The sequence below is a fragment of the Trachurus trachurus genome, assembly GCF_905171665.1.
Source record: "Trachurus trachurus genome assembly, chromosome: 7".
Taxonomy (NCBI): Eukaryota; Metazoa; Chordata; class Actinopteri; order Carangiformes; family Carangidae; genus Trachurus; species Trachurus trachurus.
Window position 1 is genome coordinate 798,763 of NC_139901.1, and position 16,246 is coordinate 815,008.

The window sequence follows — 16,246 nt, forward strand, 5'->3', positions numbered from 1 at the left end:
GCTGATGAATCGTGTACAGGCTGACGTATAATCCGTGCGCCTGCATTATCCAATGCGGGAAAAAAAATACACACTTTCATCCTGGATTTACTCAAAAATAGAATTTTGCGCAAAGTTTGGCCTACATCGTCTAAAAGATGAGTTATTACACTAATTTTATGATCCAGAGTGGACTTAAATTCAATTTTCTTTTCTGTACACCTTTAAGTAATGATTTTTGTCAATACAGCCACAACAAACATGAACTGAAAATTAACTAATTAAGTTCACTATAGGTAAAACAAATGGTAATGGTAAACAAAAATGGGCCAAAAAAAGGGACAGCTTAACGTATTTTGTGTGTTTAAAAAAAGTATTTGAATGACAAATCATAACACAATTACTGATAGATATCAATATTTTATTTTGATAAGTATCAATATCAAAGATATTTTTAATTGGTTCAACACCTTCTATTACTGTGCATCAATTCAAACGGTTTGCTTGAAGTTTCCTCTTGTACCACCAGGGGGCATCAAAGCACTTCCATAATGGCAATTCACATTCACACATACAGTTATTTAGAGACATGTACATTAATATAAAAGAAATAACATTATAATCATTCTCAGAAATAATCATTATGGCATTGTAAAGTGAGTAAAAGTGTTCAAGTCTACACAAACTTGTCGATCATTCCTGTCATCTTCAAAGTGTAGAGAAGTAACTTTAGTGCTGAACATGGGTTTAACTTGCATTTAAGACAAAACACAGAGATAGTGGACTGTGCTGGGCTGGCTGCTACATTTTCTGGATCATGACCTGGAATTTACCTGGAAACACAAGGGCACAACATTAGGAAAATATGCATTAGTCCACACTTAGGTAAGTTATATTTTCAAAATGTCTTTTCCATGTTTTCTAATCATAATTTACACACTTCAACTTAATAACAGGGCAGATCAGGATCATCATTCCAGGTTCACCCCCACATTTTAAAAACATAACCATCCATCCATCTAAATACATTCCTCCACTGCAGAGTGCCAAATAACATGTGGTGATGTAAAACACTGAAACTTATCAGCAAACTTCCACCCAAGTGGGATGGGAGTGGACCCTTCAAAAAGACTGAAACTGACTGTTTCAAATGCTCTGTTGGATGCAAGGTAGCACTTTTAGTGGAATGATTTGTTCTAGACGAAGACTTGAGTAGAGTGGACATTTTGTCTCTGAATGATGGACAAGTGATACATCTTACATGCAGGCATGACGGACACCTCAGCAGTCACAATGCTTTTCACTCCCAGGTTGGCCAGAGCTCCTCTCACCAGACCACAGGTGAAGGCCAGATACTGCAGACAGACGGAGAGACACAGAGTCCTTCATTTCACAACACATGTGCTGCAAATACACAAAACACAATGGAAGTGTTTTCAGGCCACACAGATGAGTCATGGACCCGGTTGGGACACACAGTCAGATGTATGCATCAAGGCGGAGCACCTTGGGGGCATGTCCTAGGTACTGTTTACCAGCTGACAGCTGACTCAGTAGTCTGAACTTGTTATCCTGGAGAACATAGATGCCCTGAAACACACAACACACATCAGAACAGCTGCTGACAGCAGACTACACAAAGGTAATAACTGGAATACACAGGTTAAAGGGATAGTAGCATTTTTTTTTAAAGTGGGGTTGTATGATCTACAAATAGCCCCTAAGTACTTTAATTGCAGTAGAAGACTCTCTGCACTCCTCCCGTTAGCAACGCCAGCCCATAGCCCTGCCCAGAGATTTACAACATACAATGTTGTGAACAGACCCAAAGAAACGGCCTATTTTCACGGCCTAAAAGAGGTTTTACCTGGGGAAAAAAATACACAGTTCCATTGTTTGTTATAATATAATTTTTTCCAGACCCTCAAAGTGCAGGAAAAACGCAGTTTTTATTTGGACCTAACCAACTGCTGATCGGCGGGCGCTAACCCTGGGCGGAGGGATACGTGAGTTGGTTAGGTCCAAATAAAAACTGTGTTTTTCCTGCACTTTGAAGGGCTGGAAAAAATTATATTATAGCGAACAATGGAACTGTGTATTTTTTTCAGGTAAAACCTCTTTTAGGCCACGAAAATAGGCCGTTTCTTTGGGTCTGTTCACAACAATGTATGTTGTAAATCTCTGGGCAGGGCTATGGGCTGGTGTTGCTAACGGGAGGAGTGCAGAGAGTCTTCTACTGCAATTAAAGTACTTAGGGGCTATTTGTAGATCATACAACCCCACTTTAAAAAAAATGCTACTATCCCTTTAAACTAAATAATTGATTTGAGCATTCTCTTAACAATCATATCAGTGTTACCTGGTGGTTGGTTCGGAGGTTGTCTATCTGTTTCTTGAACACACAGGTCCAGCAGTCCTTACAGATGAACTTCATGATGTCCAGCTCATCTTTGAACCGTGCAGTGTTTTTGGTCAGTCTGGAGAAAGAGAAAAGCCCAGAAGCTTTATATCCTTAATCCGTTGAGATCGTATTTGATTCAAAGTCATGTGACAGTCAGACAACAGGTGACACTGGTGCAGCAGACGGAGATACAGAGACATACAGGCAGACTGAGTCAGTCCTGAGAAAATGATAACCCATAATCTACACTAACTTGACTCACAACCAACACATATGGGGGTGAAACGTTTGGATGATTCTAAAGCCTGTAACTGACGGATCATGCAGCACATGAAGTTCCTTTAAGTCTTGATTATCAGAAAGTGAAATGTTTAAATAGCTACCCAGTGGCCCCCCAGTACAACACACTTGATGAGCAAAGGAAAAACAATGCTCTGCACTGAAGTGTGTGTGTGCAACTGAATGAAAGACAGTGTGTGTGTGTGTGTGTGTGTGTGTGTGTGTGTGTGTGTGTGTGTGTGTGTGTGTGTGTGTGTGTGTGTGTGTGTTCATGGTGATGAAGGAAAATATCATCCAGTGACACAGACTTTTCAGCGGTGGCAGAATGTGATTGCATAAGTAATCCTGTTCTACTCATCTACCTGGTTTTAGACGACATTGGAGCTCTATAGATAGCCTATATAGAAATATGACTTTTTTTTTGTTAGTTTGACTGTGCACATGAAACGAATTAAACCCTTTAAATGTTAGAAATTAAAACTGATAGGAATGGATGTAGATGACAATCTGATTGTGCAGATTTAATGTAAGTTTTTGTTGACTTGTCTTTTTCGTGTTGAGATTGTCCTATGTTTAAATGTACTGGTTTGAAATGTGGACCACTAGCGGTGCTCTAATGGGGATCCAAACAAATAAAACAACAAAACAAAGCTTTCCCTGGTTTTGTGTCGAGCTACACAATAATAATATTATAATAATAATAATAAACTTTAGTTATATAGCACTTTTCATAACAAAGTCAATCAAAGTGCTTTCCATATAATTATAATACAATGTCTGCATGTCAGCCATAGTTTTTTGTGTGTGTGTGTGTGTGTGTGTGTGTGTGTGTGTGTGTGTGTGTGTGTGTGTGTGTGTGTGTGTGTGTGTGTGTGTGTGTGTGTGTGTGTGTGTGTGTCTCTTACCTCTCTATGAGTCCCTGACCGACTCTGAATCCCATGTTCTCCAGTTTGGTGATATTTCTTCCATTGTCCTGAATGAACGACAGAACAACTAGTGAACAAACAGAAGCAGCGAGCACCACAGACTGTAGTAGAGGTGATAGGACAGCTGAGCTTCCTCACCGTCTCTCCGCTCTCACACGACTTGCTGATGTACTGTATCAGTTCGTTATGGATAAAGTGGAAAAGCGCTTCGTCCGCCATTGTTGTTCCTGTTCCTCTGACAGCAGCGGCTCCTTCCTCACAGCGGGGCCGACACCATCACAGCAGCTGACGGCCGATACACGGACACACACCGCTGACAGCAGCTGGAGCACAACACACAACCAACACACAACACACAACCAACACACACAACACACAACACACACTACAGTCTCCCGTCGCTTCCGTGTTGTTGTTATTGTTGTTGTTTAGCGGCGCACAGAGAGCCTGTGGCGCCACCAGCTGGTGAGGAGGTCACACTGCAGTCACACTGCTACTGAACTTATAGCTACATCTTGTGTATTTTGTAATGCCGAAGTGGAAACGATTAGGCACCTTTTCTTTGAATGTAATTTTTCCCAGATTTTTTGGAAAAAAATTTGAAGCTTACATCACATCACATTCCAACATACCAATTAATTTGAATGCCAAAGATATACTGTTATACTAGATAGGAAAATGCAACACTTAATTAATCTGATTATTCTAATTGCAAAATTCCACATACATAAAACCAAATTTTCAAAAGGTCGACCTTTCTTTCCTGTTTTTGAAATTGATTTCAAGAACTACCTTGAATGTATTAAAAGAATTGATAATAAAAAATGTATACACACACTGTTAACATAATTGAAGAAATATTTGGAGAAATGTAATATGTCCTGCCATTTTCTTTCTTCCTTTTATTTAATTTCATTTATTTTATTATATTTATGTTACCTATGTAATGACTTATGCACTTCATCCACTTTATGTCTCATACTGTATTTGTTTATTTACTTCCTTGATGCCTGACTGTTTGTCCACGGTCAATGTTCAGACTGTGATTGGAACTTTTAAATAAAGTTTTGAAAAAAAAAAAAAAACTTATAGCTACATCTCCACTTTTATGATCATTGATACATTTTGATTCTGTGCTTCACAAGACAGAAAGTTACACATTTAAAACAAACCATTACGAGAATTAAACAGACATTTATTTCATTTAGGCCTACTTTGTGAGGACAACAAACTGCCTACTTACTTACTAGATAGATAGATAGATAGATAGATAGATAGATAGATAGATAGATAGATAGATAGATAGATAGATAGATAGATAGATAGATAGATAGATAGATCATCAATGCATCAGCATTACACACAGTGGCAATAACAACACAAAGAATAAAAAGAACAACCTATACATAATGAAATAGCAATATCAAATGTAATAAACATGTATATACAACAAATGGGCAGTGTTGATGATGAGTTTGTCATGCTTCAGGGTTGTGTTGTGTATTGCAACAAAAACATACACACACTGGGGCCTACTCTATCGGCTCTCATGAAAACTCCTTGTAGAGCTGTCGTTAGCTACATACTACTGATTGAAAGGAGACCATTGAATATATAAAGTCTAAAAAACAAAACAAAAAAATTAAACTTGCCATATTTGAACTCATTTGAGTTTGATCAGTGGTAGTTTTGGGGATGGGGAGGAGTCCCAGGTCCAGACTAGATAGATAGATAGATAGATAGATAGATAGATAGATAGATAGATAGATAGATAGATAGATAGATAGATAGATAGATAGATAGATAGATAGATAGATAGATAGATAGATAGATAGATAGATAGATCTGCAGTCTCTGTTTGAAAGGTACTGAAACAGGTGAAGAGAAGGTGTTTAAAATAGCTACATCTATCTATCTATCTATCTATCTATCTATCTATCTATCTATCTATCTATCTATCTATCTATCTATCTATCTATCTATCTATCTATCTATCTATCTATCTATCTATCTATGATCTTTGAGACTAATAAATAAATTATTAGCTTAGTATTGGGCTAATCTCGTTATTTTACCTAGGCTATAGAAATGTCATATTTGTGAGGACATTATCTTTAATCAATCCCTTCATTTGAATTCTTTCTAAATGATTGGAACACTCATTCAAATTAGGGGAGCATGCCTATGTTCCCACAGCCTAATCTATCTGGCCTGTCTAGCCTCTACCTGGTCTTTTTACTAAACTTAACCAACTCCTTTCTTCATTGCCTAAACCCAACCAATGGTGGGACCAAAGGGCTGTGGGAACATAGGGCCTAATTTTCAGTAACAACAAAAGTTAGAAATGTGGGAACATAGGGCTGAGGGAACATAGGGCTGTGGGAACATAGGAATTACCCCCTAATTTGAACCTCTGCTGATAAAGAGATCAATGTCAGCATTTCATTTATTCTGAAATGTTTCCTGTCATTTCCACAAAACCATCTGTGCTTCTGTCAGGCGGAGCATGCTGTTTTAGGGGGGAGCTAGCAGGGAAGTTAGCTCACTCTGAGGCTTAACTGTGCATTAGTTGAAGGTGGAGTGAATAGGTTTAGATTAGCTGTTTCCACCAAACCTTGATGCCCTTCCTGCATGCGTGTTGTAGCTAGGGAGAGGGTTTACTTTGCTTAGTGCTTGCACCAAGAGGGGTCCAGGGTGTACACTGAACTTGACCAACGTTAGCTGGGACTGGTTTCAGCAACCCAGTATAAGCATGCAATAGCCTATAGCTGATGGATGGATGGATGGATGGATGGATGGATGGATGGATGGATGGATGTTTTCCCAGGCCTTTAAATGTCCCTGATGGTCTCAAGTGTGTGTCATTTTTCATTCTGGCTGTCCCAGCCATGGCTATTTTGTACAGCACTTTGTAATTTTGTGTTCACTGAACTGTACAGCACTTTGGTCAACTTTGGTTGTTTTTAAATGTTCTTTATAAATAAATTGATTTTGATTTGATTTGGATGGATGGATGGATGGATGGATGGATGGATGGATGGATGGATGGATGGATGGATGGATGGATGGATGGATGGATGGACTGATGGATGGACTGATGGATGGATGGACGGATGGACGGATGGATGGACGGATGGATGGATGGATGGATGGATGGACGGATGGATGGACGGACGTTGCTGGTTCAGGATGTTACGTGTGGACTTGCTCCAAACATATTATGTGTTCACTTCTGAGTCATCCTCATAGATTCACATCCAGACACCTTACAGCTGGCAGCAACTTATATTACACTGACCAATGATTCTTGCTTGTTTGTATTGTATGAGTGTTCACTGGATATTTTCAAAGCCACACTGGGGGCAGCTGTTAGAAATGCGTAGAAAACTTATTTCAACTTAATTGGTAATCAACACCCAATAAATAAATAAATAAATAAAAAGTATATTTTTTGCCTTTTAATTGATAGCATAGTAGAGAGAGACAGGAAATAGGGAGGCAGACAGAGGGGGAATGATATGCAGTAAAGGGCCACCCAATGCAGGATTCAAACGGGGGCCAACCACAGTGAGGACAACAGCCTGCTCAATCCACTACGCCACTCAGCACCCCACCCAATAAAGACTTAAAGGACATGTAAGATACAATATGAGTTTTATTTAGCTCATTCACTTGTAACTTGTCACTGTTTACATGCTCCACTAGTGGATTTAGATCTTGAAAAAAGTAACCATCACTTTACATTTAAATCAACAGTGTTTTTCCTTTTTCTAGGTCACAATGAAGGCACTTATAGATAGAAGTGGAATACTGCCACATTGTCCTTTAATCGAACCTTATACAGCAGTGTGTCAGTCGAGAAAATGGGTAAAATTGGTATGAGGAGAAGAATATCGTATTAGAATACAAGTTCAGATTAATCACAGAAACTTTACAGGAGAGTATGACATGACTGAGCAGTGTTTGGTTCAGTTCCCTTTAACACTGAGCTGAATCCCTGTGTTCCTGTCATTATGTAGTAAAGTATGGTCTACCAGCTATCCTTGTCACCTTGTAGGTGTTGAGTCCTGGGGAATCAAACCCTGGTGAGACACCTTTCTCATTGAAGGGGTAAAAATTGAAGAGTTGTCTGTCCTGTGTCTCAAGGGAGACTGAGGCGCTGTTAACTTTGAGCTTGCAAGGGTACGGGCTCTCAAACACTACCCTGAATACCCTGTCCTGCAGGAAGTCCAGCCGAATAGTTCGGTACTTGGACGGCACGGCAGTGTCCACCTGTGGTCCAAACTGCTGCATGAGCAGAACTCCATCTGAGCCCACCTTAATCTCATAGAAAGTCATGTTCCTATATGTAAAAAAACCAATGTATGCAGCCGGGTCAGGCGGTGGTCTGAGAGTTCTTTGAGCATACCTGTAAGCGTTCTCCACCGCAGGGATGAGGTAGCTGTAGGCCTGCCTCACCAGGTCCTGGTCTGCAGGCCGCACCCCTGCCATCAGGACCACCAGTCCCAGTTTGAGCCGCGGCACTAGGGAGAGGGTGGCCGCGTAACCGTCCAGGTCACCGTCCTTCCTGACCACATCGTAGCCCAACTGCTCGTTGACTTCCCACGGCGTGCCGGTGGAGTTGGCGAAGTAGCTGCTGTGGCATCGCGACACCGGGGTCAGCATGGTGTTCAGGGTGTCCTGGCGGAGCAGGGTCCCACCATACGCGCCCAGCAGAGCCATCATGAGCTTGGCCATGTCGGCTGCTGTGGAATACATCTGCCCTGCAGGTCGGTACCAGCCCAGGTTGTAGAGTGGAGCCGGCTGGCCGTTGCTGTACACGCCAACAGCCATTTGCCTCTGAACGGCCGGAGTGATGTTGAAACCCGTGTCCTCCATGCTGAGCCGCTCCAGAACGTTGCCTGACACCCAGCTCTCAAAGTCTGAGCCAGCCACCTTCTGAGCTAAGACGTTGGCCAGTAGGGAAAACGCAACATTGCTGTAATGACATCTGAGGAGAAAGAGACAGTACCATCAAAGATGTTAGCAAGTTGCCTGGTTACAAAATAGGGGTGGGAGAAAAAATCGATTCACGTAAATATCGCAATATCTTTTTTGTCGATTTTTAAATTGATTTTTTTTTTTTTTTAAAGATAATTAAAAAAAAAAATTTTGTATAAATATTGTGCAATGTGCATTTGTTAGCCTTTTTTACATACAGAGAGTACAGGTTTTGAAAAGGGTTTAAGTTCACTTTATAATGGAGTATGTTCATTTATAGGCTCCTACAGTATTTGTGTGCAGATAAATGTTAAAAATGCAGACTAAAAATCGAGAGAATCGGCAATATCGTAGAATCGCAATTTAAATCGAATCGCCATCCAAAAAACCGTAGAAGAATCGAATCGGGAGAAAAGCATATCGTCCCAGCCCTAATACAAAATACCAAAAGCATCCCTCTTCTGTGGATCAACACAGGTTGTCTACAGTCATCGGGTACAAAAATAGAACAACCCAGGAAGGAAACAGAGTCTTACTTGGTGCCGGGATTTGCCACAAGGACATCATCCTGTAACAGACGCAGGGCGGTCTGTGTGTCTCCGCTCCAGAGGAGATCAGTTGACCTTAATCTTCTGGGTAACCCTGTAAAAATATTAGTGAGTAAAACTGATGTCCATATCGACCCCTGCATGAGACCCCGCCACCCAACATGTCCATCAAGGTGGCACAGTGTACAGATCACCAGAATAGTGACATCACAAAAAATATATATCAAACACTTTGTTGGAGCTATTTATTTATTTGTAGTATTTAGTGCTGTTTAGTTTAGTATTTTGTTTAGTGAGTATTTAGTTTTGGTTATTCTTAATCAATTTATTTGATTTCATTATGATTAGATTTCTATTAGTATTCTAGTTTATTATTTGTTTACTTTAGGTGTTTCTTGTTTATCATTTGTGTTTTGTTTCATTTGGGCACGGTAGGGGGGCACCTGAAGTTATATAGGCTGTCGGTAAAGGACCAGCATGCACCTGGCTGGGCAAATGGTTTTTTACCGAAGCGGGAGAGGCACAGGAATTTTCTTTGTTCTTTGTTTGCTCGCTTTAAATAAACCACAAATTTAGTTGAAATTGGACATCTGTCTGGACATTATGTTTTTCCCATCCGCGTACACCACAACCCATGGTGCAACAGTGGCCCTTTGATTAGTATAATTTGAAGTTTGATTTGATACCTGGCTTCTAGCTACACCATGACTCCCATGTAAACCCCTTTTTCATCCCTGCTCTAAACTCTGGTCAAGCAGGACCTTTATCCAGTCCTTGCCAAATCTCCCAGCCATTCCAAATGAAACTACCTTGGTGTTGTTGGTGACTTTTTTTGCTCTAGGTCTGAACTCATTTGTGCTTTCTCAATGTTCTTTTACAGAATATGAGTTGGGAAAGTCCACATTTGAGACTTTGATGACCCTGATCAAGTGAGAACTTTCCCCCAGTCTGTAGGAGGGCTTCCCCCTCTGTTCATCTTAGAGCACTGAGCTGATTACCTCTATCTTTGGACACAGCTCAGTGTAATTATAGCGCTGCTCTGTTAAGGTGAGCCCAGGTTGGGAAGTCAAACCACCACAGCCACACCACAACAGGTTTGTTATGAACATGAATTGAAGAGATATCCATTATTTCTTCCACCCATCTTTACCCACTATTTATCTGTATGTGAAGGCTGAATAAGTGACATGTGGTTGAAATACAGATCTAAGTACATTTGAGATTTAGGTTTAGAATATGCTGTATCCTGACAATGTAAAACATGGCAGTTGTGTGCACATCCAGTGCCTATTTTAGGCCAGGTGCCGGATAGTCATGGGATTATTGAAAAGAAAAAGAGGGAATATCCACACACTGGATTAAAGCTCCCATTTATTGGATACTTGCTTGCAACGTTTGGACCAGATGTGGTCTTCCTCAGGCAACTAGAGAAATGGCAGGACAGGTGGCAGGCATACAGTATATATATATAGGCTGAAGGCCTGATGACATCACACCTCTGTCATTAGTTGGATGGGCTTCGAGGTGGCCCTATATGGGCAATTATAAGACACTTCCTATGCACAGAGGTCAGAAAGTAAATGTTACACAACACAATACACAATACACAGACACACAGGTCAAGTTTTTAAAAGATATAAACAAAAACATGAGATTATAGTCGATAAACAACAATATAACAAAATGCAAAGAATCTAATCAAATCTAAAGAACACTATTTGGAGATTTATACAGGTCGCAACATCTTTATTCAGGGAGCCATCACATGCAGTACCACACATGTGGTTTATATGATCCGGCGTCTATGTGGCCTTGCTTACATTGGAAAAACATCCAGGGAATTACGTACCAGGATCAGTGAGCACAGAAGCAAGATCAGATCAGGTGATGAGCGCAGGCAGGCCACAGTGTCAGCGCACTGCCGTACCGAGGAGTAGAGAGGATCCAGAACCAGCGTAGAGGTGGTGACACTGAAAGAAAACTCCTTCAAAGGGAGACCTACTGGATCTACTCCCTCAACAGCCTACCATGTCACCCAGTGGCCTTGATGAGGACTTAGACATTAGGCCCTTCTTGTGAAATGGTATTTGGTATCTAAATCTCCAAATAGTGTTCTTTAGACTTTATGCATTTTGTTGTATTGTTGTTTATCGACTATAATCTCATGTTTTTATAAACACTTGACCTGTGTGTCTGTGTATATTGTGTATTGTGTTGTGTAACATTTACTGTACTGTAATTGCCCATATAGGGCCACATGAAGCCCATCCAACTAATGACAGAGGTGTGATGTCATCAGGCCTTCAGCCTGTATGCCTGCCACCTGTCTGAGGAAGACCACATCTGGTCCAAACGTTGCAAGCAAGTTGTAACAGTTCGTGAGTGAGAGTCAGTGGTGTGAGCAGGAAAAAAGTAATGTCCACAAAAATGCTTTGCTTGGGACTTCACTGTTGCCCTTTTATTGAGCCAAACACCTTATACTATCATACATGACAAAGAAGTGGCCTCACTTTACTCACTGTTAGCTGAGTTGAGAATCAAGAGCCCAGTAAGCTAATGGCGTCCACTCATCGTGTAGCCTTCTTCTCAACTGACCAAAACAACGGGGTGCGACGCTCAGTGACGTCCTGGCGCTGTTACGTTTATGTTCTTAAAGGAACATTTACAACTGTTACAAAGTATCCAATAAATAGGAGCTTTAATCCAGTGTGCGGATATTCCCTCTGTTTCGTATCCTGACAACATACCACGAACAAGTACTTGTGCCCTTTATCCTGACCCTGTGCCTGTCACCTGACCAAGTACCTGTACCCTGTCTTTAGACCTGCTTTCTAGTCTTGTTGGCTTGGACTGCCTTTAGCCCAGTCCCTTTTTTCCCCCCTTGTCTCTTTACTCCAGCTGTGGGCCTTTGGGTCCTCCACCCTGTGCTGTATAAACAGGCACTTAACTGCCAAGCTGTAACCGGTAGACTGTGAGAGCACCAGCACCGTTGGATAAATCACAGACAATGCTGGTGATTGATGCAGACAAAGATGAACCAAAGAAGACCAATTACCTGAGAGCTGGCTGGCCATCCTGCGCAGACTGAGCCCCGGGTTGCCATCACTGAGGGTCCTCGCTGATGAGGAAGCTGCCCCCCCACTTTTCCCCAGTGGGTTCTTGATGGTGAAGTTGTCTGTATATTTCTCTAGAGGGTCGTCCAGAGAGTCTACCAGGCCGTCCTCCCACAGCTTGTACAGCATCAGTGTGGGGAAGATTTTAGAGAGACTTGCAATTCTGCAATCACAGTGATTACAGTAAATACAACACATGCTTATTCCAGCTTATTAGATAAATGTATAGTGGTTTAATAATATACACTATCCCCTTACACATTAAGCACTTCATTCAGTGAGTGGTTGAGGCTCATTGATTACAGGTCCTATATGATGCTTGCACAGTGAGGGTCTAATCCTAAACATGACCCCTGATTCTAATTGTAAGCCTGCAATATCCAGCAGATGAATTACTGCATTACTTCATGTGTGGTAATGATTATTATTCAGATGGAGCTGCTAATATTATGGACTGGCTGAGCGGCTTTTAGGACTGGATAATATTAATACCTAAGTATTTAGCTTTTAAACAAATCACCACTTCCCTTTTGTCATGTCTGTCATATTTAATGTTGATCTCTTCTAAACTTACATATGACATCTGCTCTCACCTGTACACTGTGTACTCATTAGGTACAGAGGAAGAGGAGTCACTCATGTTCTTCTTGCCAAAGTTTCCATTCCACAGAACAGAGTCATTTAAAACCACAATGGCAGATATGGCTGGCAGCCTCGTTTTGTGAATGCTCGATCTCAGGAGTATATCCGTCTGTAAGGAGGAACAGTGAAAGTATGACTATACCAAGACTATCTTCATGATAAAACCCGGTAACATGAATTTAATGTTGAGAGAGATTCACCTTCTCTAGGGCCAACCTCAGGGATATTATAGGATGCTTGAGGGGCACAGGCTCCGGGAAGAGAGGGCACATTTCTTCTACTGTTGCTCTTTTTACAACCTCTTCTGTGGAGAAGGAGAAAAGGCTCGTCAAGGTTGATGCACAGTATTAAAAATGGCTGTGGCTGCTCCTAGTGGACCCTGGATAACTTTCCCACACAGAGATGCACTCATTCCTAGAGCTGTTGCAGTTAGCCTAACACAAACTGGAAGCAGAAGGAAACAGATGGCTTGGAGACTGTTTTGAGGATTTCCCCTATTTACTCCCTTTCCCATTTTATACTCGTTTAAGAACTTTAAACTCCATCCATGCAGGATACGTTATCCCTCCTGTGGGTTCTGGCTCCTCTCCCAGGCACCCAAAAGACCACACCAAGGTTATTATAGTTTTAACATTTTCAGTAGTGTTTATTATTTAGTTTTTCAGTTTGCTTCTTTATTTCAGTTTAGTTTTAGTGAGTTAAACAAGTGATTAAACAGTTTTAGTTTTTATTTGTGAGGAATTGACTAGTTTTTATTTAGTCTTAGTTTTAGTTTTTCAGGTTTTAGGAGAAAGTCTCTGTCAGACCTCTGAAGATCAACTTCCACATGGGATTTTTCCCTTTTAGTTGCATCCCATAATGTTCCCATCAGTCCTCATCAGGTTCCATTCTCTCTTATCTCCCTGTGGGTTGTACTCCAAGTCGTCCTATATTGAGCTGTAGCGTTTTCCTCCTGCAGCTTCAGACATCTCTAAGAAAACTACAACTAAGCTGATGTTATCTGACTCTACTTTACTTTAGGTTCAGTTAGTTTTACATTGTTCAATGTAGTTTTTATTTAGTTCTCGTTTTTTTACACTGCTAGTTTTAGTTTTAGTCTTAGATAACTATAACCCTGGTCCAGACCACCTCAACTGGCTCCTTTTCAACAACCATTGTAAAGTCTGAGGAAGAAGAGCCTGTAGTCTTGAAACGTTACACACAGATTAATAAATGTCTTAAAGGGACAACGAGGAGTTTCTATTTGGTTATAAAAAAGTCTCACGTTAATGTGGATGAATCTACGTTACCACTTGTTAATGGGTCCTTTTTCGATAAATATATCGTTTTGTCTCTATCGTTATTTTGTTATTATTAGTGGTGGTGGAAATGCTGGGCGAGCCGACCAGCGTTTCTTTACTTTCAGTTTCGTGGCGAGTCATGAGAATAACGCCGCCGAATCACCGTTTATGGTGGGAACTACGACGGTATGTGATCGTCTTCCAACCTCTGACTTTAATTCTTAATGAATGAAAACATGAGTCTGTCTTGCGCCAGTCAAAGAATTTCACGGTGCGCGGAGGCTCATAAATGTAGTGTGAAAACACTTCGCTTTTCCAAAACTCCTCATTGTCCCTTTAAATGGGAGCTCAATGGTGTGTGGATCCTTTTGTTATTTTTCCTGCTACATCACTCATGTACCAAAGGCTAATTCATGTGTAGCAAGAATATGTTCCACTTCCACGTTCTTGTTTTGCAAATGACAAATGTCACAATGAACTTGAGAACACAGAGGACACGAGGCTCTTTTGCAATGACATTAACACTACAAGCAAGAGACAAATCTGTCCATCCTGCTTTCATGTCACCCAAGTCTTACTAACATGAATCTGATCCCTCCAGCAAGAACCACATGCAACAGACTCCATAGACCGCTGCCACTGATGCCCCTCACATCACAGCCATGATGTATAATAGATGGCTGTAAAGGGTTTTCCATGGAGTTTTTCCTCAGTGGATGTGAGGGTCTAAGGACAGAGGATGTTGTTATGATGCCATGTAAAGCCCTTTGAGATAAACTGTTTGTAAAAACGGGCTATACAAATAAAATTGCCTTGTCTTGCCTTGCCTGTCGAACTGTGTTGATAGTGCCCACATTATTATGATATTATTAATACAATATACAGTATTATATCAAAACAATATTGCACAGTTTTGAATTAATTTGGACTGAAGTCCTGTCCTATGTTGGCCTGCTTTAATGTTCCCCGTGGCACGGGGTAAATAACTCTGAACTCTTGCCTCCTTCAGGTACAGTGTGTTTGACACAGACAGACAGTACAGCCTTAATTCCACATTTCTGTCACATACAGAGCACCACTGCTCCGCTACACCCTGCCTCCTCCTCCTGTCTCTCAGCGGGAGTTAAAGTCTGCTTTAACAGAGCAGCTAATCCTGCTGTCACTATTTCCAGCTCTATGTAATCCTGCAAGAGTTTCTACAAACGAGCAATTACAGCCAAGACGCTAAGAACAGCTCACAAACTTCAACACTTGAAAGTCATAGGCTACTATATGTTTTTAAAAGCCTGAGGGTGTAAATCTGTAGCAGCTGGATAAACTTTACCTGTCTTCAGCTTTGGCATCCGATACTGCCATAAGAAACAGCAGGTCATGACCACTGACAGCAGAAAGAAGACAACCATGCCCAGCATGGTCCATTTCACCTTCATGTTGCTGTAAGGCTGTTATGAGTCCCAGACACAGTCTAGAAATAAAGTCAGAGTCAAAGAATTAGGCTACTGTTTCTTAATATACATATACATATAGGCTACAGGCACACATCACATAATTATGTTTTCTGTAGATTTGACATGTAATAGTAATAGTTTGGAAACAAGATGAATAAAATACAGATAATGTATCTTACCAAAGGAGGAAATAAACAGTCTTAGAGTTCTTCCATCATCTTTGTGTCATCTTCACACAGTGTAAATCCACTACAGCGTTGTCAATAGAAAGGACGGTGTGAGCTCAGCCCCACTGCTCCTGAGCATTCACTGGCCACAGACCACCACCCACATGCACTTAATCCTGACTGTGATCCCTGGCTCCAGATGAAGGGCTGTTTCTATTCCCACTCTGCCACTGTGACATCATAATCTGCTGGGAGATTCAGCCGTAGCGCCAAATGTAAGGAGGACTGCCGAGTGGAAACCTGAGCACTCATCCTCAGCAATCAAATCATCTCACATCCACTGGGGGTTAATTCTCTGCACGCATCGCTCATCTGCTGCCAAATGCCTCTCAGCACAGGGTTAAGTATCCTGGAAATGAATGAAGATTTAGCAGATATGAGTGAACACAGGTCTGATGGTGGCCTGCAGACAAGTAGCCTGCA

The 16,246-nt window shown here is 41.2% G+C and overlaps 2 protein-coding genes across 3 annotated transcripts; both read right to left on the bottom strand.

The window, feature by feature from the left end:
* Positions 1-392: 392 nt before the first annotated feature.
* On the bottom strand, positions 393-3,970 carry trappc6b (trafficking protein particle complex subunit 6B). Of its 2 annotated transcripts, none has more exons than XM_083974998.1 (6): positions 3,724-3,970; positions 3,565-3,632; positions 2,339-2,456; positions 1,515-1,569; positions 1,241-1,334; positions 393-812 (listed from the first exon to the last, which is right to left on the bottom strand). In XM_083974998.1, the coding sequence occupies exons 1-5, from the start codon at positions 3,802-3,804 to the stop codon at positions 1,261-1,263; spliced, it is 396 nt and encodes a 131-aa protein (XP_083831124.1). In that variant the 5' UTR covers positions 3,805-3,970; the 3' UTR covers positions 393-812; positions 1,241-1,260. The 2 variants fall into 2 exon arrangements, with proteins under 2 accessions (XP_083831124.1, XP_083831123.1); XM_083974997.1 differs by having other exon boundaries at positions 1,486-1,569; positions 3,724-3,969.
* Positions 3,971-7,596: 3,626 nt separating this feature from the next.
* Positions 7,597-15,603, bottom strand: LOC310988817 (putative beta-lactamase-like 1; the record flags this gene model as incomplete). Its single annotated transcript, XM_083975578.1, has 6 exons — positions 15,473-15,603; positions 13,069-13,172; positions 12,820-12,977; positions 12,169-12,389; positions 9,102-9,207; positions 7,597-8,575 (listed from the first exon to the last, which is right to left on the bottom strand). The coding sequence occupies exons 1-6, from the start codon at positions 15,576-15,578 to the stop codon at positions 7,597-7,599; spliced, it is 1,674 nt and encodes a 557-aa protein (XP_083831704.1). The 5' UTR covers positions 15,579-15,603.
* Between the last annotated feature and the right edge of the window lie 643 nt (positions 15,604-16,246).

Bases quoted from the DNA above. Each gene is read 5' to 3' on its own strand.
- trappc6b (XM_083974997.1), bottom strand. From the start codon at position 3,804: ATGGCGGACGAAGCGCTTTTCCACTTTATCCATAACGAACTGATACAG. The intron at 2,457-3,564 runs GTAAGAGACACA...CTCTTTCTCCAG, and splicing joins GGTCAGGGACTCATAGAGAG to ACTGACCAAAAACACTGCAC. The intron at 1,335-1,485 runs GTGCTCCGCCTT...GTCTGTCTGCAG, and splicing joins ACCTAGGACATGCCCCCAAG to TATCTGGCCTTCACCTGTGG.